The sequence below is a fragment of the Anas platyrhynchos genome, chromosome 28 (genome assembly GCF_047663525.1).
Source record: "Anas platyrhynchos isolate ZD024472 breed Pekin duck chromosome 28, IASCAAS_PekinDuck_T2T, whole genome shotgun sequence".
In the NCBI taxonomy this organism is placed as follows: domain Eukaryota; kingdom Metazoa; phylum Chordata; class Aves; order Anseriformes; family Anatidae; genus Anas; species Anas platyrhynchos.
This window is the reverse complement of record NC_092614.1, coordinates 5,372,363-5,394,771: the sequence shown is the minus strand read 5'-3', so window position 1 is coordinate 5,394,771 and position 22,409 is coordinate 5,372,363. Positions and strand designations below refer to the sequence as shown.

The window sequence follows — 22,409 nt, the reverse complement described above, 5'->3', positions numbered from 1 at the left end:
TCAGGGTAGCTCTTGGCTTCTCCAACTACTTGATTAGAACAGAAAGAGAAGATGAACTCAGACTCTGGAAGTCCCAGCAAGAGGTCTATATAAAAGGTATACCAATTGGATCATGAGGAAAACATCCTCAGACATGCTGGGGGATTCTTCGCAGTGATTTCCTGCTGATCTATTTGTCCCAGCCTGTTCACACATGGCCGTAAAAAGGGCTGGGTGACCCTGTCAGGATAGAAGGACAAGGGTCCCTGCAGATCTTTGGATGTGATCTCTGCTCTGGTTCTGTCTTCCCCAGGCTGCTAGATGACTTCAGGCCCTTCACCCCCTGCCTAAGTACCCAGACTATGTGCCCTAGGGAGCTTATGGATCTGCTGACTGCCCAGGGCCTCCTGTAACACTGGACTCCTCACCTGAGGGTAGCAGAAATTGTACTCTCCTGCAAGATATGCTCTGAATCCAGGGGAATATTTCTGGACAGAGATGCTGCAAGGAAAAGCTGATGGTGGACTATGAAGTAGCCTGAAGTGTCCTCCTCAGTTCTAAGGGACAGTACCTGAAAGGGATTGAGTGCAGTGAGTCCCACCACCCTTTTCCTCTAGGAATGATGAAAGGATACTCTTGTGTCCCTGTTTTATCCCTCCCAAAATAAATCCTTTCTCCCTGGACAGCTTTTGGAGGGTGCCTACAGAAGAAAAGACCACACAGAGTCACAAGACGAGATGCAGAAGACTTTAATGTGTCTAAAGAAGAAAACAAGATGGCTCCAAGAGGAGCCCCAGAGAAAGGATCACCACGGGCAGCAGAGAATCAGTTCTCCATGGCCAAGGGGCAGTTCCCACAGTTCCTGCTGAAGGAGAGTGGCCACCAGTTGCCCCCTATGCTGGCTTTGGGGGGTTTCATGGACCAGGGGAGAAGAAAATAACAAAGAAAAAGGAGGGAAAGGAGAGAGTGGAGAAAGGGAAAGAGAGGCATTGACCATGTTTTCAGAGAGACCAGGCTAGTCCCTTCCAACGGGCTACCACCCTTTGCAGGATGAGCAGGGGGTGCTCAGTCCCTCTTGAAAGCAATGACCAAGAAAGATCTCCATCATCAGTCTGGCGTCAGCTTGTGGGTTCCTGGTTATGAGGTGTCCTCTTTTGGGCTGTCACCCATGGCTTTAGCAAGGGGGGCACCTTCTTCCACAGTAGCAGCCGGTAATACAAGAGAGATCACAGCACCCAGAGTTGATGGGGACTCCATCACAGCTGAGGATGTTGCCAATGGCAGCAGAGGTGGAGGATCCCACAACGGTGTTCTGCGGGAAGGAGCTGAGGATGGGGCCAGGAAGAATCACCACCACAGTAGGTGGCTCAATGGCAACAGTGGAAGCCTGGCACTGCCTGACGCAGGGCTCGTTGCAGCTGCTGGCCAGAGGGCTCGGGCCACAGGGTCCACATGGTGAGCATGGCTGGCATGGCTGGCATTTATCAGAGCAGGACATGTTCTGGGGCTGAAGGTACACCTGGGGAAGAGGCAGGGAGGAAGCAAAGCAGAGGGACACAGCCTACAACCCACACCTGCTGGAGTGTGGAGCTGGAGTCTGTGTGGGCGGTATGGGCCTCTTTGAGTCCACCACAGTCCTTCAAACAGACCCAGGGATGTTCCTGCCTAGCCTGTACTCAAAGATTCAACCTTTTCCCATGAGAGACCATGTGTCTTCTGCTCTCTCCCATGAACAGAATCTCAGAGCACTAACATAAGACCAAGGAATAAGTATTAGCTAAGATGTCCTTGAAGGCTAGAAGAGAGGTGGAGAAAAAAAAGGGGATTCCAACTTACCTGGTTCCCAAGGAGAAGAAGGTGAGAGAAGTGGTTGAGAGAGAGAGAAGTTGGGCTGGCTTTTATACTGACCCTGCACTGCCTCAGGCCCTAAGACAATTTTTGCATAAGTGACATTTTTCTAACATGCTCATAATGAACGGAAAACATCTCAGCTAATGACATGGGATGTGCAGCTGTGCTCCTCTTTGCTGCTTTTGCATTTCCTGGTTTATGTCATGCCCATTCCTTCATGGACGCTTCTTTTGAGTGCTGTGATGAGAAGTCCCGGGATTTCCGGGGTAAGAATGCTTCAGTGTGCACAGAATACATGGATTAAACACTAGAGGGGTCCAGAGATGTCAGTCTAGGGCTCTCTGGTGGGGCTGTTTGCTATGCTCTTAAGGGGAAGAGGCCCAGCCCTGAAATCCTCATTTGGTCACTTATGGCCATAAAAAGAGGAATAATACTCTGCACATTTCTTTTGTTTGCAAATAGCTTTACATATATTATTTTTTACATAAATGTTTAGAGAAAGAGACAACTTCTGTGGAAGAGACCATACTCCATGCAGACCTTCATTCCCAGAATTATTGAATAAAATGAGGTCTACCTATGTAGGAAGGGACAAAGCCCTTAAAGCCACACAAAGAAGATTAGGTTAAAGCAAAATTAAGTTAAAAGCTGCAGGAGGACCAGGTATGAGCAGATCATGTGGCATGAACTAAGGAGAAAATATTTGGTGAGAAGTGTAAACAGAAGAAGAAACAGGAAAACTTGCCACTCCCCTGTCAAATGAGAAACTGACTGTTACTACATGCCAGTAGCAGCTATAGAGACAACTGATGGAGTTAATGCCTGGTGAGATACTTCCTAAAGCAGTATGTACTGGCAGACTGTTGTATGGGTTTTGACATGAGCCTGCAGTATAAGGCTGCAGTATAAAGATCCAGATTAATGGATCAACATTTTCTAGATTATAAAAAGTGAGACAGACAGTGGGGAGAGGGAGGAGCTGATAAAGTGATAGTAGGACAGATATAGAGTCAAGCAGTGTAAAAATGAGTTTCTGGCTTCCCAGGTCATGCACAGAAGTTCCAGTTCTTAACAGAAACACCCATCATGGTGTGAGACTGCATTAAGGTGTAATATAATTTCTCCACCAGCAACTCTGATTTCTACATCTTCTGATACATGATCAGTACCCTAGGTGGATTCATGGAAGTTCTTCTCTGCATAGTCTGCAGAGAACTCCCTGTTGCTTCTTCCTGTATGGCATACCAAGCCCCAGGCTAATACTGTCTGTCTCTGTATGCTGAACCTACACTACTGCCTGCAGCACTGCACAGAAAGGCACGAGGGGTGCCCTGGGGAGTGGTTAGTTCTCTGCCATTGTTTGGATGTAGATCTGGTGAGTCTGGGTCTCTGCCTCTCCAGTCTGTGCAGTAGGGAGAGTTATCATTAAGAACATGCTGGGTGACTTTTACAGCTGAAACCAGACCTGAAGCCTTGGGAAATAAGCCAAATGGTCCAGCAAAACTGACGTGTTCAAAAGAAGACCTATTTCAGGGAAACCACTGATGGCTAGTGCTTGAGAAGAGGGCTCTTCATAGGAGATATGTCTGCTTTTGTGTTTTCCATCCTGCCCAGTGTAGCCCAAGGAGGGAAAATCTCTTCCTAGACCTGCATATGAAGATCAAATAAATCCTCAGCAGAGGATTTATGACCCATAAGCCAAAGAACAGAGGAGATTCCCTGTCCAGCCCCTTGAGCTGTCCCACTGCTTTTAACATCTCTCCTCCATCTCTGTAGCTGGCTGCCTTGGGGACTGTTTCCTAGTTTTCTGTACATATAACTCTTGGGTTACAATGCCTGCATTGGGAACCAAAAAGCTCACTCTGGAGAGCAGCTGTGGTGGAAGCTGAGAAAACAAGCCATGGCCCCTGAATTTTTTGTTCTGTGTGGGAGTAAATGTGAAGGCATTTACAGTGAGGCCTTCTGATGTGATACACAAAGGACAACCTTTTACACCAAGGATTGTGGTGATTGTCAGGTGGAAATGTCAGAAGAACAAACTAGACAGCAAGAAACAGAAGTAGGCAAAGAGAATGAAGCACTGGAATAAAAAAAAAAAAAAAAAGAGGGCCTGTGCCTGTGGATGATGAGAATGTAGACAAGGTGAGAAACTGATCTTTTGCATCTCAGCAGGAGGTTGAATTTGGTTCTCTCCTCATGCTTGAGAAGTGCCCAAAGACATCAGGATTCAGGGTTTTACAAGAAAAGTGACTTCAACAGTAAATAGACTGGAATGTATGGGCACTACTAATACACAGCAAAATGGTATTTTATATGTCTCAAACTCTCCTTCTATTAAAAGTCCCAGTGATAAGGACTGTTAGTTGTGTTAATCATTCCCTGTTCCTTTATAATGTCCTGTAAAAAAGAAAGCAATGCCTTAGTACTACTGTAGATTTTGGAGGGAGACCGTTCAATGGCTGAGCAATCATGGAGAAGTGTGGGCAGAAGACAAAAAAAAACAACCTGCTTGGGTAACGTGCTTGCAGTTTCTGTTCTACAGGTGTTCTGCTCTTGGGTCTGGAGAGCTGGAAACATATTCTGGCTGGGGGCAATTCAGAGAAGAGTTCTTCATGTGCCCATAAGCATGACTTCTGCCACAGTCTCATGCCATGAATCAGCACTGCCAGATCAGCAGTGAAAAATGCTGGCCAGTTGCCAATAGCTAAAGTTTCCTTAACACGGGTTTTCAAAGGAATTGTGAGACTGCTCATCACAGGATTATCCTCTGAAGACATGACTAAAGAGACAGAAGTTCCTCTGGGAACAGGCACCTTCTTGATTCTTGATGTAGGTCTGACAGTGATGTAGGCAGAGGTCAGACAGCAGATGTCTGGTGACCAATGGCTGAAGATGAATCAGCAGTGTCTCCTTGCGGCAGAGGTGACCAAATGCACTCTGTGCTGTGTCAGCAGAAGTGTAGCCAGCAGACCCAGAGAAGTGATATTTCTCCTCTATTTGGCACTCATGAGACTGCAATGGATTGTGTGTTCAGTCTGGGGCTCCTTGGTCTAGGAAAGCTACTGATCTGTGGGAGGAGGTCCATTAAAAACCACCAAGACAGTTGGAAGGCTTTGTGGACAGATTAAGAGAGGCTGAAGGAATGGGGCCTTAGGAATAACAAAGGTCAAATTGTAGCTACCTTGTGTGTGTCTAACACGACATGCTTGGAGGATCTGGAAGAGATGTAACTAGGCTCTTCTCAAGAGTGCACAGTGATAGGATGAGAGATGACAGACACGCAGACACCATTTAGAACTGGGCAAGTTCTATTTAGATATTATAAACTTTTTTTTTTTTTTTTTTCCTGAAAATTATCAAGTAGGTTGTCCACAGGTTGTCTCCAGCCTCGAAAAATTTCAAGCCTTGACTGGGTACAGTCCTGTTCAACCTCATCTAATGAGACATTTTCCGAGCAGAGAATCTGAATGGATGATCTTCAGAGGTCTTGTCCAACCTAAACTAGACTTTGATTCTAAGGAACTAGTAAGACTAGTTATGGAAGACTAAGAATAGAGATGGGATGTGACAGTGTGGTACTAAACTTCATGTATTGGGTCAGGAGCTACCTTGTAGGATAAAGGGAGAAAGTGCACAGTGCCTGCCTGGGAGGCCTGACAGGGTCACATAGGGTCTGCAGGGTTTGGGAGTGTCCACCATCGTGTTTGTGAGACCTGCAGCCCTGAGGTATGCTGAGAGGAGTTTGCTCTAGATACCATGCAGGAGCCAGGAGACATCGACTAGGCGAAGCCTTGAGTTTGGTGAGAGAGGAGGCACAGACATCGAGGCAGGATAGACTCCCATGATGTTTGCACAGGAGGATGTGTCAGAGAGGTCTGTCACCAGTTGTAGGCCAACCCTCCTTTCACTCCTTACATTGAAAAGGCAGAAGTCTTAATTTTTCGGAATTTGCTTTTCCTCTGCTGTACAACCTAGGATGAGAAAGCTTTAAGGCACTTTCCTGTCCAGCCTGGGTACATGGGAGGACAGCTTTGGGGTGATGACCTCCTGGAGGACTCCTACAGGAGAACTGCCTTTTCTGGGTGAATCTGTGTGTGCCTTTGGACTAGCCATGTCTCCTGGGATTCCCTTTTTATGCTGAGGTTGCACATGATGCATTCCATGGGATGAAGGTTCTATGATTATATGAAATGTCCTGATGGCCTTAATGCTCCCATGTTCTTCAGCTAATGAGCTAATGTTCTTCAGCTCTCAGGAAACTGAAGAACACATAATATTATTATTTTGTTATTTCTGCTTTTGTTATTATAATTAGCATTATTATGCAGAGATTTGATGAAAGCTGTTTTTGACTTTCAAGTTCTTGTTGGAACCTAGTTAGTTCTTCCCTGGGGTTGCATGTCATTCCACCCCAGCAGGACACAGCCACACACCTGGGGTTGCTTCACTGCAAGGTTCTTCACCCATTTCTGGGGACCTGAAGAGGAGGCATTGTTACTGGGTAGTAGAAGAAGGAAAGGGGAGAGATGGTAGAAACAGAAGGAGCTATCTGTTCCCAGAAGAAACAGAATCATCACCAGAGAACTGGGACCATAGGATATGATGTAAAACCTCATAAACCCTAGATCATCAAGAGTGTGCAGAAGTGCAGACATTTATTCCCAGCTGTGAAGTTGTTTTCTGCAGAAGCAACACATATCACTACTGGAGGAGGGAAAACCCCAAGCAGGGGTACCTCAGGCATGCTTAGAACAAGAATTTTCTCCTCCCCATTCCCTTCTTTGTTCCTCTTGCCCAAGTCACTTCCTGCAGGTCTGTTTTCTTGAGTCTCTTGGTGGGAACGTGTTATTTCTGAGTTTCTCACACATACAGGAGGTTTGATCTCAGTATCCACCTCAGGTATCTTGTCCTCACTGCCTTTCTGAGGAAACCACAGTCTAAGCATTGCAGAGATGTTCTTGAAGTATTGGGAGAATGAATGATAGATCAGTCAGATCCTCTTTCCCAAAGGGACTGGTGTGAGAGGAAGGAGAAGATGAAAATGCTTCTGTCCTGCAACTGTTCTCCCCATATACCCCTGGACAAGGCAGATTTTGCCATTTGATGTGCAAAAAGCTTGTGGTCCATTCTGATCTATGGGCTCTGTTGTGCACTAAAAGCTGGAAGCAACTGGTTAGAGACTCACCTGAGCCTGGCACTACCATTCAAAAAGCTTCTTTGTCCTCTGTCTTTTTCCCAAAGTTCTGTCAGGGTGGACTGTCCCCGAGTGGGCATTTCTAGAGCACATTACAGTGCAGGCACACAACTTCAGCAAGAACCAGATTCCCCCAGGCCCCAAGAAACAGGGGATCCCAAGTGAGGAGGAGCACAGGAGATGATCCATGGTTTTCTTGTGCATTACACATATTCCTCTGACTTTTTCTGCCACTCCAAGGGACCCTGTCTGAAAGGGACCCGTTGCTATGTGTCCTTCTGTCACATTCCTCTGGCAATGATGAAAGGCCCCCTCCTGTGCTCACCACATACCCTGCCAACTAAGGCAATATCTTTCCTCCCTGGCAACATAAGACCACCATAAGAAGCATCATGTGGAGAGTGTAGGTGGGATGCAGAAAAATTTAATGACTCTGACGAAACAAACAAGGTCACTTCTAGAGGAGGAGACAGAAGTGTAATTTAGTGCACCCTCAGCAAATTTGCAGATGTCACCAAGCTGAGTGCCGTGGTTTATACAATAGAAGGAAAGGATGCCATCCAAAGGGACCTGGACAAGCTTGAGAAGTAGGCCCATGTAAACCGTATGAGGTTCAACAAGTCTAAGTGCAAGGTGTTGTACCTGGGCCAGGGCAATCCCAGACAGGAGTACAGACAGGAGAAGAACTTAGTAAGAACAGCCCTGCAGAGAAGGGGGGATCTGGTGGATGCAAAGCTTAACATGAGGTGTCAGTGTGCACTTGCAGCCCGCAAGGCCAACTGCATTCTGGTCTGCATCAAAAGAGGAGTGGCCAGTAAGTCAAAGGAGGGAATTTTTCCCTTCTGCCCCTCTGCCCTTTCTTTTCCTTTTGCCCTTGTTAGGCCCCACTTGGAGTACTGTATCCAAGTCTGGGGTCCCCAGAACAAGAAGGATGTTAATCTGTTAGAATGGGTACAGAGGAGGATCATGAAGATCCAGCAGGGCTAGGGAGGTGATCGTCCCCTTGTACTCGGCTCTGGTGAGGCCGCACCTCGAGTACTGTGTTCAGTTTTGGGCCCCTTGCTATAAGAAGGACATCGAGGTGCTTGAGTGGGTCCAGAGAAGGGCGACGAAGCTGTTGAGGCATCTGGAGAACAAGTCCTACGAGGAGCGGCTGAAGGAGCTGGGCTTGTTCAGCCTGGAGAAGAGGAGGCTCAGGGGCGACCTTATTGCTCTCTACAGGTACCTTAAAGGAGGCTGTAGCAAGGTGGAGGTTCTCCCACATGCCTTCATCCCCAGCACAGCTCCACCCAAAGCAAGATGAACACTCTTCCCCAAGAGATGGCACCTTCAAGGTCAAGGGAACATGCCTAGGTAGAAATGTCACAACTGAAGGACTGGTGGCAATTGGGTGTGGAGGAACTAGGGATGTCTTCCTCAGCTTCGAGAGACAGTGACTGAAAGATGACTTGCTGCAGTGTGCCCCGCCCTCCGATGCACAGAGGAGTAAGGCAGTGCCAACAGCTAATTCCCACTAAAGCAATGGCTTTCTCTCTTGGCCATCTCTATGCAGAAGGAAAGACCACACAGGGACACACTTTGGGATGCTGCAAACATTTATTGAGTCTCAGGAGGGAAATGAGAAGACTGAGAAGGGAAATCAGGTGAGGAGGCCCTGAGAGCAGAGAGCAGAATGAACATACAAAAGTTTTTCAGCTTTTCCTATAGCACAGTTGCCACAGGGTATCCATCTTCCTGGCCCACAAATGGAGAGAGGCATGCAGGTCAATCCAGGCTGGTTTATAGGGCCTCACAGAAGAGGTTACCCTCAGAAGAGGGTAACAAGGGAAAAAAAGAAAAAGAGTGAGTAACTGGAGAACAGGAAAGGTAGGTATTGGCTGTGTTGTCAGAGAACGCAGGCTGGCCCCGTCCAGTCTGTCTTTACAGGACAAGGCAAAGATAGTCAGCTTCTCTTAAAACAACAGCAAAAAGTTTGTTCTTCTGTCCAGCAGCATGTTGTGAGTTCCTGGGGTCCTGGTCTGGGAAAGGGTCTGGCATCTTTAGCAGGGGCGGCAACAGTAGCGGCTGGCAATACAAGAGAGGTCACAGCACCCGGAGTTGATGGGGACTCCATCACAGCTGAGGATGCTGCCAACGGCAGCAGAGGTGGAGGATCCCACAACGGTGTTCTGAGGGAAGGAGCTGAGGATGGGGCCGGGCAGGGTCACCACCACGGGAGAGGGCTCAATGACGACGGTGGAGTTCTGGCACTGCCTGACACAGGGCTCATTGCAGCTGCTGGCCAGCGGGGTCGGGCCGCAGGGCTGGCATGGCAGGCAGGGCTGGCACTGGTTGTAGCAGGACATGTCTTGGGGCAGGAGGTTCACCTGGGAGAGAAGGCAGGGAGGAAGCAGAACATGGGGATGCATGAGGAGCAGCCTGTCAGCACACCTGTCACTCGTTACATAGCAAATCTTCTCCCCACTTCCCACTCACAATACCAGCAACTCCAAGATTTGTCATGGAACAGAGCTGATTGCAGCTAAGAGGTCCATAGAGCTGAGACTCCTTTGTGGAGAATGAGAGGGACAAGAAGGGGCTTCACACTCACCTGGTTCCTAAGGAGGAGAAGGCCAGAGAAGTGGATGAGGGAGCACGGGGCTGGGCTGGCTTTTATAGTGGACCTTAGCTGCGCCATGTCCAGAGGCATCCCTTGAAGCTGTGATTATTTTCTGACAAGCTCCTCTTGAATGCAAAACATCCCAGCTAATGATATGGGCTGTGTGTTTCCTTCCTGTGCTGCTGTTTTTCATTTCCTGCTTTATGCCCTTTCCTCAATTAAAGCAACTTTTGAGTGGCAGGTAGAGAGGCCCAAGTATTTCCATGCAACACATTTTAGTGTGGGCAGAAGATTCAGCTCATGTGCTGGAAGGGTCCAGTAAAGGCAGATGATGTCAGCCTGGGTGACTCCTTAGGGGCTCTTTGGGACCCTTTTGTCCAGAGGTGGCCCAGCTCCCAGGTTGTGACACTATCCCACTAAATGCTGCTCTCAGGGTAAACCTTCTGACATGTTTTTCCTCCTTCTGTTCTCATATGGGAATACCCATTTTTGGGTAAAGTTTGTGCATGGCCCTTTACTGATCTCAAAAAAAACAAACAAACAAACAAACAAAGAAAAGCAACAACAACAACAACAACAAAACAAACATACAAAAAAAAAAACACAAAACAATAAGCAAAACAAAACCAACCAACCAAACAAACAAACAAAACAGAACAAACAAACAAAAACAAAAACAAAAACACAAGGACGCACGGGTAATTTAGTGTCTGTTTTTGTAAGATAGAAAAAGAAGAGGATCCTAATGTGAAAGAAGCTTATTTTTGTCACGACACTCAGCAGAACAGGTGGGCATGGGGCACTCCAGCGGTTTCTCTTATCACAACCAGTCTCTGAGGATAAGCTGAATGACTTTGACATGTTAGCACTATGCTAATTATGTAACCTCTCAGAGGCTATGGGATTGTACAAACATGTAAATATACTGCAAAGGGATTGTATAAAGAGTGGCATGGAAAGGCCTTATACTTGCCAGCTTTTGAGGGAAACCACTGCATACCCAGACTTGTGCAACTCTGAAATAAACAATCCCTTGACTTAGTGTGTGGATTGGCTCACTGCATACCACATAATGAATCCAGTGTTTTTATTGGACAACGATATCTGCCAGCCATACACTTGTGAGTCTCTTTCCTTGATACCTGTGCCTTCTCTACTGCCTCCCCTTTTCCTTGCCTGCCTTGCCTGCACCTGCCTGCCAGCACTATGTTTGGGCTGTTCAGACATCCTCTTGGGAAGTCTGAAGGCTCTGACTCTCAGGAACGCCTGAAGGAACAACCCTGCAGGCCCTTCAGACTGCCACTCTTCCTGCCAAGCCTTCAAAGCTGTGTCAGGTTTCTGCTAACAGATGACCAAATACATCTCAAAGAGCCAGGGACCTTGAGGCATATTGTTTTGCTTCTTTGTCACAATCACTGAGGGCTCATCTTACATACCAGAAGCCATTTCCACAGAAGCTCAACTACTGTGAGGAAAAACCAAAGTATCACCAACACCATGAAATAGCTCTCCTTCTTTCAGAATCCAAATCAGCTTCTTCAACTGCTCAGGAAATTTCTTTTCACTCCATGCGTGCCCCTTTCTTGTCCAGCGCTTTCCCTCCCCCCCCGCTACAGGGTGTCTCCCAAGTCCTATGCCTCTTCCTCTCAGCCTCGATCCTCCTCCTGATGAGGATGTTGAGCTGATTTTGCCTTGTGTGAACATTCAACCATGCCATATTCAAGGTACGATCAACCACACCTGTGACATGGCCAACAGATGTTTGTTTGTCCTGTGCTTGAAGGGGGGACACAGTGGAAACCTCAAGGATCTTTTAAGCCTGCCAAAGATCTCTTTCAGTCCCCATGCATGCCTCCTCTGTTTTGTGCCTTGGGATGTACAGGAGAATCACACTGCTGCGATGCTCCTGATAGTGCCTGTCAGTCATGGATTTCCACCCCTGGACAATGTCAGGTCCTCCTGGGAGTCAGTGCTGGATCCAGGCTGATCTCCTCACACCTGTCTATAGACTCCTGCCAGCATTGTCTCAGAAATGCATCGCAGAGGGGACAGATTCCCATCCAGCCCATTTCAGGCTGGTTCTCCTGAAGGCAAAGGGGATATCTGTCACTCCTTCACCTGAGAGATTTCTGAGCAAAGGGGTTTCAGAGTGCAACCAGCAAAGTGATTTCCAGTTGCGCAAGAGGGATGCTCAGCCTAGTGGGTGCTTCATCCAAGCTCAGCTCCCTTCTGCAAACACAGAAGCAGCTCCCATCCACAGTTTTCTCCACTTGCCAAGGACATGTGCGCAGAACTTCACCCAAGGTTTATATACTGCTAACAGTCTCCTGGAGCTTTCAGAGTAGGCAATAAAAAGTAGGGCAATTAAGAAACCTATGTCCCCAGGAACTGCCAAGCAGTTAGAGTATTGCAACACAGGCCAGCCATTCCAGGGCAATGGGCCATCCCAACAAACCAGAAATGTTTGTCAGAGCTCTGCCTGGGTCTCTTTCTTGCGGTCTACCTCACACCTCAGCCCTGGCAGGGCCAGACCTTCACCTGGGCTAAACTGGTTACTTTCTCTTGTAGCTGTGACTGACTGCATTCTTCCGACACCAGGAAAGGCAAAGAGTTTACCCCAGAACACCTTTGGATACTCCCTCTTGCCTGCATAGTTGATTCCTTCTGGACACGACAAAACTGTACCAAGCAGGGCCATACGTGGATCCATAAGGAAACAGCGCTGTAATTGAGCAAGGACATGACACCCTGTTGATGGAAGCTGTTGCAGAGGTAACCTGCCTGTAATGGGAAAGTGCCAACATCAGGTGGCAGCTGAGCACTGACAGGAGAAATGTCTGCCAGCCTGAGAACTGAGCCTTGAAATCATGGGCATCCTTAAAGTGCATCTGGGCACCAGAGAGCTGCAGACATCCTGAAGATACCCTCAACAAAGGCAAAAGGAGGAACACAGGATAAACTTCTTGCCCGAGAAGGAGGAAAAAAATAAATAAATAAAAGGGTCTGGGAAAGCAGAAATAAGTGTGAGGAGTTTCCTGTGAGTGCAGGTGTCACACTGTCATGGCCATGTCCCTAGGGGGAGAGGGTGATCAACTCTTGCACAGAGCTTCCCTAGAGCAGATGTGGTCCTGACACTGGAGGGGCCTCAGAGGTCCTGGGTCTGAGGAAAGCTTCTCCATTCTTGCAGGCAAGTGGGCACCCCAGAGCAGCATGGATGCATGGGCATTGCTTGCTGTCCTTGGGCTGCCCCTGCCCAAGGGGTTTTTGGGTCCTCAGAAACTGGATATTACCGTGTGTGGCCCAGTGTGCCTAATACCAATGCTGAGTTGTGAAGGGAGTTTGTCCTGCATGTATGCCAACACCTGGGCCCTGCCAAGTGCTGTTCTGGAGGCGGTTGGGCCATATGGTGTATATGTTGTGCTCCCTGTTTGCTGGACCGGTGTGGGTAGCTGTGGGCAGAGACGCTGTAAGACAAGGGTGGATGTTCACTTGCCAGAGGCCAGTCTTCTTCAGCTCCAATGGCCAGTGCCCAAGAGAGGTCCATCTGCAGTGTGTTGCAACCACTTTTGGGCTCCCCTCCTTGGCAGAAGTGGCACTCCCCTTTTGATTGCCCTGCACTGGCACTACACAGTCACCAACAGCTTCTTCTGGGACCTGCTACCCGTCACACTGCTAGTCTCTGCTGAGAGCTTCTGCACAGCTGTGCTCCTTGATTACAACAGCACCATCAGTTTTCCAGCGCACTTCCTGTCCTCCTTCAGCTCCTGAGGGTGTTACTTGTTGCCTTCTAGAAGCAGACATGTCAGGAGACAGAAGATGCTCTCCACTCACTCTCACTTGACTGCGGTTATGTTGTGCCTGGGGCCATCCTCCCTCCTCTGTACCAATCACATTGCTAATGTCTCCCTCAAAAAAGTGGCATACATCTTCTCCAGTGGTGTGATGCCTCCCATCCCATCCCATCCCATCCCATCCCATCCCATCCCATCCCATCCCATCCCATCCCATCCCATCCCATCCCATCCCATCCCATCCCATCCCATTCCCTTCCTTCTCTCCTTCTCCTCCCCACCCCCCCCAATCTCCACTCCCATCCTCTCCCCTGTCCCTTCCCCTTCCTTGCTCTATCTCTCCCAATCTGCGATAGCCATGGATGTTTTCTTCCCCTCCAAGGGTCAGTGCCCAACACACTGCAGACCCTCTGCAGTGTGTTGCAACCTCACATTCTTCTGGGAGTGGGGAAGGGGCTCCATAAACACCCGTCTTATACCCACCGAGGGCAAAGCCATTATCACAGAATCACAGAATTTCTAGGTTGCAAGAGACCTCAAGATCATTGAGTGCAACCTCTGACCTAACACTAACAGTCCTCCACTAAACCATATCCCTAAGCTCTACATCTAAACGTCTTTTAAAGACCTCCAGGGATGGTGACTCCACCGCTTCCCTGGGCAGCCTGTTCCAATGTCTAATAACCCTTTAGGTAAAGAAGTTCTTCCTAACATCCAACCTAAAACTCCCCTGGTGCAACTTTAGCCCATTCCCCCTTGTCCTGTCACCAGGCATGTGGGAGAACCTCCACCTTGCTACAGCCTCCTTTAAGGTACCTGTAGAGAGCAATAAGGTCGCCCCTGAGCCCCCTTTTCTCCAGGCTGAACAAGCCCAGCTCCCTCAGCCGCTCCTGGTACGACTTGTTCTCCAGATGCCTCAACAGCTTCGTTGCCCTTCTCTGGACTCACTCAAGCACCTCGATGTCCTTCTTGTAGCGAGGAGCCCAAAACTGAACACAGTACTCAAGGTGCAGCCTCACCAGAGCCGAGTACAGGGGGACAATCACTTCCCTAACCTTGCTGGCCACACTGCTTCTTATACAAGCCAGGATGCCGTTGGCCTTCTTGGCCACCTGAGCACACTGCATTCTCCCAGAACAGCTCAGGAGGGCATACACGGAGGGATGAAACATCTACAGCCAAGGCTGGGATACAGAATTCTTTAATGAGTGTACAGAGCAAAAGCAGGTCACTCTGAGCTGAGACCCCTCTTCTGAGAAGAGCACAAAGAAAAGGGAGAGAAGGAGGTAGGTGAAGGGATGGAAGGAGAGGCATGAGCCATGTTTTCAGAAAGCGCAGGCTGGCCCCTTCCTGCCAGCATTTGCCAGAGGAGCTGAAAAGGTCAGACATTCTGAAAGCAATGGCCTGAAGATTCCTCCTTTGTGTAGCACCGTATATGAAGTTCCTGGGAGAAGAACCCCAGGGCCATGGCCACTGGCTTCTTTAGCAGGGCAGGCACCTTCTGCCACAGTAGCGGCTGGAAATGCCGGAGAGGTCACAGCAGCTGGAGGTGATGGGGACTCCGTCACAGCTGAGGATGCTGCCAACGGCAGCAGAGGTGGAGGATCCCACAACGGTGTTCTGCGGGAAGGAGCTGAGGATGGGGCCGGGAAGGGTCACCACCACGGGAGAGGGCTCAATGACGATGGTGGAGTTCTGGCACTGCCTGACACAGGGCTCGTTGCAGCTGCTGGCCAGCGGGGTCGGGCCACAGGGCCGGCATGGCAGGCACTGGTTGTAGCAGGACATGTCTTGGGCAGGAGATGCACCTGGGAGAGAGGGCAGAGAAGAAGCAGAGCACATGGATAAGTGACTTACCAGCTCAGTTACCCCATCGCAAAAGGGCCAAGGCAACAGCTGAGGGTGGAGGTGGAGGCTGTGCCAGGAAGCACATGGTGTTCATCGCTTTGTCCTGACAGGGCCCTTCAAAGAGCAGCCTGGCCCAGGAACGCTCTCACATAGTACATAAACCAAAAGCCGCCTCAGACCCATGTCCCAGTCACTGTCTACACAGACTTTCTGTATCCACCCCTCTCCCATGGCAAGAAACTCTGAGGCCCAGCATAGCACTGAAGCACGACCAGATGAGATGTCTATTGATGCAAGATCCCTTCCACTTTGGAAGAGGAGGAGAGAGGGCTTCAGACTCACCTGGTTCCCAAGGAGGACAAGGCGAGAGAACTGGATGGGAGAGCAGGGAGCTGGACTGCTCTTTATACTGGTCCTTCATTGCCGTAGGCCATGAGACACCCTTAACAAAGCTAATAATTTTTTTATCAAGCTCATCTTGAATGCAAACTATCCCAACTAATAATATGTATGGTCTGTGTTGGTTTCCTACACTGCTGCCTTTTCATTTCCAGATTTAGGTCTTGCCCGTGCCCCATTTAAGGATTCTTTGGAGTGTTGGGATGAAAGGCCCAAGGATTTCTAGGGCAGGAATGCATTAGCGATGGCAGAAAACTCAAGTGATAGATGTGTCCTGAGCAGTGAGATGATGTCTGTCTGGGTCACTTTGTTGGGGCTGTTTGAAGTGTCATACTCAGGAGGAAGCTCCCACAAGCTTCAGTTGGTTTCTGAAGGACTTCTGTGCATGAGGGCGTGTCACGTCCTTCCCTTTCCTGCCGTATTTAACTCTTTCTTGGTCCGTAGTTGCCTCCCCAGGTATGCGATTTGTTCTACTGGCTTTTGATCCCATCCCCATTTACATTGCCTTCCAGAATTTATATTCTTTCCCTTTTCGACTCTGACCTTCTCTGTGCAGTCTGTGAGCTGAGGATGGAGCCTGTCAGAGCCACTATCACAGAAACAGATTGGATGATGACTTTGGAATGACACTCGCACTGCCTGCTGCAGGGCTCATTGCAGCTTCTGACAGTGGCATTGGGCTGCAGGGCTTGGCAGAGCAGGCACTGGTCGTAGCAGGACAAGTGTTGGGGCAGGAGGTGAAACTGGGAAAGAGGGCAGGGAGGAAGCAGAGTGCAGGGATATGTGAGGAGTAAAATGTCTTCATCCAGACATGATCTGAAAAGAGTGGTCAGGACCAACAAGGAAGCTGCCTCTCTCTTAGATGGAAATTCTACTCAGCCAGGTCCCACATGGTCTCTGAGTCACACCTTTCCTGACTGTGATCTCTCATGACCACCATCGCCAATACCTAGCTCAACATGTATCGGTATTACTGGAAAAGGATATGGGGAAAGGGCTTCATATACACTGGGTTCCCAAGAATAAGAAGATGAGGGAGTCGAGGATCTCATCTGGCTTTTCTGGTGACCCTTTGCTGCTTCAGGCCCAGACGTAGCCTCCACAGAAGTGATAATTTTCTAGAGTGCTCGTGATGAATGGAAAACTTCACAGTTAATGACATGGGCTGTGGGGCTGTTTCCCCTTTACACTGTCCTTTCATTTCCTGGCTTATGCCACACCCATTCCCTCTTAGAGGCTTCTTCAGAGTTCTGGGACGGAGAGGCCCCAGGATTTCTGGGCTAGGGCTGAGTCAGTGGTGGCAAGGGACTTGGCTCAAGCACCAGATGGGTCCAGTACAGACAAGTGATGATGGCCTGGGGCACTGTGGTGGCGTTGTTATGAACTGTGGTAACAGGAAGGGGCCCAGCTGTTCCCAGCCCTGCAATCCTTGCCTGGTCACCTGAGGGCTTTCCTGCATGTGCATGTGGATGTGCCACGTCTTCCTCTTTCCCTCTCTCCCACCTTGCTCCAACAGTCCTATGGGGTGGGCTTCCAGACAGGTGGGCTCCACTGTGGGGTTTCCAATCTCTTCCCATTAAAGCTGCCCTCTGGAGAAATGGGTTGACCTCCTTGGACTCCTCTCTCTGGGCAGCCCCTGTGCATCCCCACACTGTGCTGTCCTCTCCTCCAGAGCCTTGTCCTGCTCAGAGCACACAGTCGTGCCCTTCCAGAAAGGTCCCCAGCATCTCCTCTGTCAGCTGCCCTTGGCCTCTGCCTCTACCCCATCACGAATATGTGCACATGTGTGTGGCAGAGCCCTTGTGAACCCATCAGTGGTACTGAGTGCATGCATGTACCTGATGTCTGCACATGCAGACCGGGCACACATGCATGGCCTCATGTTCCTGTGCACACAGTATTAGCATGTGCATTTGTCAGAACATCTATGGAACTGTGTGTGCATGCATGCACATGCATGTTTGCGTGTGTCCATGGATCTGTGTGTGTAATATGTATGCATTCTTGGGATGTGCTATTGTGCACATAATTCACCTGACCCTAGGCATATGTCCAGCTGGTCCCAGGGCCTATAGCGTCATCTTGGTGTCATGATACCAGGCCTACTAACTCCTGGTGGGGAACACCTTTCTCTGAGGAGGGGAAGGATTTTTGTCATGGAGTAAGCAGGGCTGATTGATAGGGGTTTAAGCTAGATTTGAAGGGGGAAAGGGATAAAAGCAGGCCCACCAGTGATAAGCTAGGGATAAGCAGTGATAAGCATGACAATTTTTGATGAACTGCATACTAGTGAGGCCCCACAAGGTCTCCTAGTCTTCCCCACAAGGGGCTAAGTTGAATGAAATACATCTGAATTTTCCTAAACATACACATGAGTCATGAGAAGTAAGGAGATCAGGTCCCTGAAATGCTTGTATACTAATGCACGTAGCATGGGAAACAGGCAGGAGGAGCTGGAAGCCACAGTGCCATTAGAAAACTATGATCTAATTGTTATCACAGAGATGTGGTGGGATGAACCAGGGCAATCAGTGCAAAGTTGGGAGATTTAATTGGCTGTAAACAGGAACTAGCCATCAGTCATCAAGGTCAGACACTTTGGAGCTGGCCCAGCTGCAGCAACTAATTACAATTTACAGGGAGATTTTGGGCCCTTGCTTCACCAGCGGTGACCCGGGACAGCGGCACACCAGGCAGCACCACCATCTCTCGAGAGAGAGATTGACAGGGAGTGGGCATTGCCAGGACAACGGTGACTACTCCCACGCCCTCTGCCTAGAAAAAGCCTCCAGGAGGACAGGGACACCTCGCTGCCCACCATGAAGAGGGAGTGGCCATCAGCACATGCGCACTGGTGAGCAGCTGCTGTGACAAGGAGCAGGAGCTCTGCACCAACTATCAGCAGTGTGCAAGATTACAAACCTACCATGGTGTCCACTAGGCAGAGAGCTCACTCCAAAAAGGCTGTGGCAACCCAGATGGAGGGCCTGCCTAGAGATGTGGCGGTTCAGGCCTCTGGTTGCAGGGAGTGCCTCAGCCTGCTGCTGCCAAGAGAGGGCAGCGGGGAAACCGCCTGTTCTCAGGGGGAAAGTCTGCTCACCATGGTGGCTGAGCTCAAGGAGGAGGTGGAGGGACTAAGAAATGTCAGGGAGTGTAAGCAGGAGATTGATTGGTGGAGTAACTCCCTGGTGTGCCAGAGAGAAGGACGCCAGGGGGATGCCACCCAGAGTGTGGTGGAGCCTCTGCCCTGTCACTATTGGTCAAAGGGAAAGGACCAAAAAGAAGAGGAGGGTTGGAAGCAAGTTCCAGTTTGGCTTTGTGGGCACTCCCCTTCCCTCCCTCCCTATCTTCCCCAGGTACCCCTTCATAATAGGTTTGATGGCCTGGATCTTGAAGGAGAGGTAGGCAAGGATGTGGTAGAAGGCCTGCCTATGAGATCACATAGAAAAAGGCAGTTGACACCATGCCTCAAGACTGACTCCAAAAAGAAAAAAAGAAGGGTAACCGTAGTAGGAGATTCCTTTCTGAGAGGAGCAGAGGGCCCAATATGCAGCATTGACCCTCATCATAGGGAAGTCTACAGTCTACCTGGAGCCCAGGTATCGCCAGGACACTCCCCAGCCTGGTGTAGTCAACAGACTAATACCTGCTTCTGATATTCCATATAAGTAGGGAGGAAGCTGCATCCCATAATATGAGGGGAATGAAGAAAGACTTAAAGGCTTTGGGATGGTTGTTGAAGGAGTCTAGAGCACAAGCTGTTTTCTCCTCTCTCCTTCCATTCTTGGGTAATGACTTAGAACATAATAGAAGGATCCAGTCCATAAATGCTTGGCTATGTGACTGGTGCTACAGGCAGGGCTTTGGGTTCTTTTACAATGGCTGGTTTTATAAAACACCAGGCCTGACAGTAATACGCAAGAAAGGTTTATCTCAGAGACAAGAGAGTTCTGAGACAGGAATTAGCAGAGCTTATTTGGAGAGCTTTAAACTAGATTTGAAGGGGGATGGGGCTGTATCTGGGCTTGCACCAGTGGGGCAGCATTATAGCATTGAGGAAGCATCAGGCAACCTCTCACCTTCCTTGGTTTAAATTGACATGCTCAGCTCGCACCCTCAAATGCCTGTACACCAATGAACACAGCATGGAGAATAAGCAGGAGGAGTTAGAAATCCGTGTTCGGTCAGGAGATTATGATCCGGTGGGAATTACAGAGACATGGTGGGACAGCTCACATGACTGGAACATGGTCATGGATGGTTATGTCCTTCTCAGGAAAGACAGACCAGAAAGGCGAGGTGTTGGAGCAGCTCTTTATGTGAGAGAGCAACTACAATAGATTGAGTACTGTCCAAGGGTGGATGAGGAGTGAGTTGAGAGTCTGTGGGTGAGAAATAAGGGACAGGCTGGCATGGCGGATACTGTTATCGGTGTCTATTACAGGCCACCAGATTAGTATGAAGAAGTTGACAAGGCCTTCTACAGGCAGCTGAGAGCAGCCTCTCAATTACAGGCCCTGGTTATCATGGGGGATTTCACCTACCCTGACATTTGCTATAAGGCCTACTCAGCCAGCCATCCGCAGTTCCTCCAGTGCATTGATGATAACTTCCTGATGCAAATGGTGGATGTGCCAACTAGGAGAGGAGGGCTGCTGGATCTTGTCCTCACTAACAAAAAGGGGCTGGTTGAAGTGGTGAAGGTTGAGGGCAGGCTTGGTAGCAGCAACCATGAGATGGCGGAGTTCAAGATATCATATATCAGGAACAGAATACCCAACAGAATTGCAACCCTGGACTTCAGTAGAGCCAACTTTGGCCTTTCCAAGCAATTGCTAGAGGGAATCCCATGGGACAGGGTGCTTGAATTTAAAGGGGCCCAAGATAGTTGGTTAGAATTCAAGGACTGCTATTTCCAAGCTCAAGATCAGAGCATCTCAACAGGTTGGAAGTCAAGAAAGAGAGCCAGGAGACCTGCATGGTTAAACAGGGAACTGCTGGGCAAACTCAAGTTGAAGAGGAGAATTAACAGATCATGGAAGGAGGGGCTGGCCACCTGGGAGGCATATAATGCTGTTGTCAGAGGATGTAGGGAGGCAACTAGGAAGGCTAAGGCTTCCTTAGAATTAAACCTTGCAAGAGGAGTCAAGGACAACAGAAAGGGCTTCTTCAAATATTTTGTTCTTCTGGGTACCCTGGAGGCCCATTCCGGAGTCGGAATGAAGGAGGAGTTTGCCTTGGTGATGAGGACTGGGTTAAGGACTGTTTAAGCAAGCTGGACATCCATAAATCCATGGGTCCTGATGGGATGCACCTGCAGGTGCTGAGGAAGCTGGTAGAAATCATTGCTAGGCCACTCTCCATCATCTTTGGTAAGTTGTGGGTAATGGGAGAGGTGCCTGAGGACTGGAGGAAAGCAAATGTCACTCCAGTCCTCAAAAAGGTCTAGAAGGAGGACCCAGGTAACTATAGACTGGCCAGCCTCACCTCCACCCCTGAAAAGGTGGTGAAACAATTTATCTTTCATGTTATCTCTAGGCATATCAAGGACAAAAGGGTCATTAAGGGCAGTCAACATGGCTTCAGCAAGGGGAATGCTGGACCAACCTGATAACTTTTATGAAGATATAACCAGGTGGATAGATGATGGTGAAGCAGTGGACATGGTCTGTCTTGATTGTAAAGCATTTGACAGTCTCCCACAGCATCTTCATGGCTAAACTAAGGAAGTGTGATCTGGATGATCGGGTAGTGAGGTTAGCTGTGAACAGGCTGAAGGGAAGAAACCAGAGAGTTGTGGTCTATAGGACAGAGTCTAGTTGGAGGCCTATATCTAGTGGAGTCTCTCAGGGGTCAGTACCGGGACCAGTATTATTCAATATATTCATCAACAACTTGGATGAGGGAATAGAGTTCAGTGTCAGCAAGTTTGCTGATGACACTAAACTGGGAAGAGTGGCTGACACACTGGAAGTCTATGCTGCCATTCAGTGGGACCTAGACATGCTGGAGAGTTGAGCGTGGAGAAATCTAGTGAAATATAACAAAGGCAAGTATAGAGTTCTGTATCTGGGCAAGAACAACTCCAGGCACCAGTATAAATTGGGAACTGACTTGCTGGAGAGCAGCATAAGGCAAAGGGACCTAGGGGTCCTGATGAACAGTGGGATGACCATGAGCCAGCACTGTGCCTTTGTGGCCAAGAAGGCCAATGGCATCCTGGGGCATATTAGAAGGGGTGTGGTTAGTAGGCTGAGAGAGGTTCTCCTCCCCATCTATTCTGCCTTGGTGAGACCACATATGGAATATTGCATCCAGTTCTGGCCCCCTCAGGACAGGGAACTGCTTGAGAGAGTCTAGCACAGAGCCATGAGGATGATTAAGGGAGTGGAGCATCTCCCTTATGAGGAAAGGCTAAGGGAGCTGTGTCTCTAGCTTGGAGGAGAGGAGACTGAGGGGTGACATTACTAATGTTTATAAATATGTAAAGGGTGAGTGTCAAGAGGATGGAGCCAGGCTCTTCTCAGTGACATCCAATGATAGGAGAAGGGGCAATGGGTGCAAGCTGGAACATAGGTGGGTCCACTTAAATACGAGAAGAAACTTCTTCATGGTGAGGTTGATTGAACACTGGAACAGGCTGCCCAGGGGGGTTGTGGAGTCTCTTTCTCTGGAGACATTCAAAACCCACCTGGACACATTCCTTTGTAATGTGATCTAGGTGTTTTTGCTCTGGCAGGGGAATTGA

General features: G+C 49.1%; 2 protein-coding genes and 1 long non-coding RNA gene across 3 annotated transcripts; all 3 read right to left on the bottom strand.

Moving 5' to 3' along the window:
* Positions 1-711: 711 nt before the first annotated feature.
* Positions 712-4,206, bottom strand: LOC139999678 (uncharacterized). Its single transcript, XR_011805174.1, has 2 exons — positions 1,816-4,206; positions 712-1,498 (listed from the first exon to the last, which is right to left on the bottom strand). It is a non-coding gene; the product is annotated as an uncharacterized lncRNA (long non-coding RNA).
* Positions 4,207-8,601: 4,395 nt separating this feature from the next.
* LOC119714120 (feather keratin Cos1-1/Cos1-3/Cos2-1-like) lies at positions 8,602-9,764 on the bottom strand. Its single transcript, XM_038168891.2, has 2 exons — positions 9,615-9,764; positions 8,602-9,390 (listed from the first exon to the last, which is right to left on the bottom strand). Exons 1-2 carry the CDS (start codon positions 9,711-9,713, stop codon positions 9,064-9,066), a joined length of 426 nt encoding a protein of 141 aa, XP_038024819.1. The 5' UTR covers positions 9,714-9,764; the 3' UTR covers positions 8,602-9,063.
* Positions 9,765-14,762: 4,998 nt separating this feature from the next.
* On the bottom strand, positions 14,763-15,760 carry LOC119714115 (feather keratin Cos2-3-like). The gene is made up of 2 exons (XM_038168883.2): positions 15,605-15,760; positions 14,763-15,222 (listed from the first exon to the last, which is right to left on the bottom strand). Exons 1-2 carry the CDS (start codon positions 15,681-15,683, stop codon positions 14,897-14,899), a joined length of 405 nt encoding a protein of 134 aa, XP_038024811.2. The 5' UTR covers positions 15,684-15,760; the 3' UTR covers positions 14,763-14,896.
* Positions 15,761-22,409: the final 6,649 nt, after the last annotated feature.

Coding starts and splice junctions, on each gene's coding strand:
- LOC119714120 (XM_038168891.2), bottom strand. CDS start 9,713: ATGCCTCTGGACATGGCGCAGCTAAGGTCCACTATAAAAGCCAGCCCA. Junction 9,391..9,614: donor TTCTCCTCCTTAGGAACCAG/GTGAGTGTGAAG, acceptor CTTCTCTCCCAG/GTGAACCTCCTGCCCCAAGA.
- LOC119714115 (XM_038168883.2), bottom strand. CDS start 15,683: ATGAAGGACCAGTATAAAGAGCAGTCCAGCTCCCTGCTCTCCCATCCA. Junction 15,223..15,604: donor TTGTCCTCCTTGGGAACCAG/GTGAGTCTGAAG, acceptor CCTCTCTCCCAG/GTGCATCTCCTGCCCAAGAC.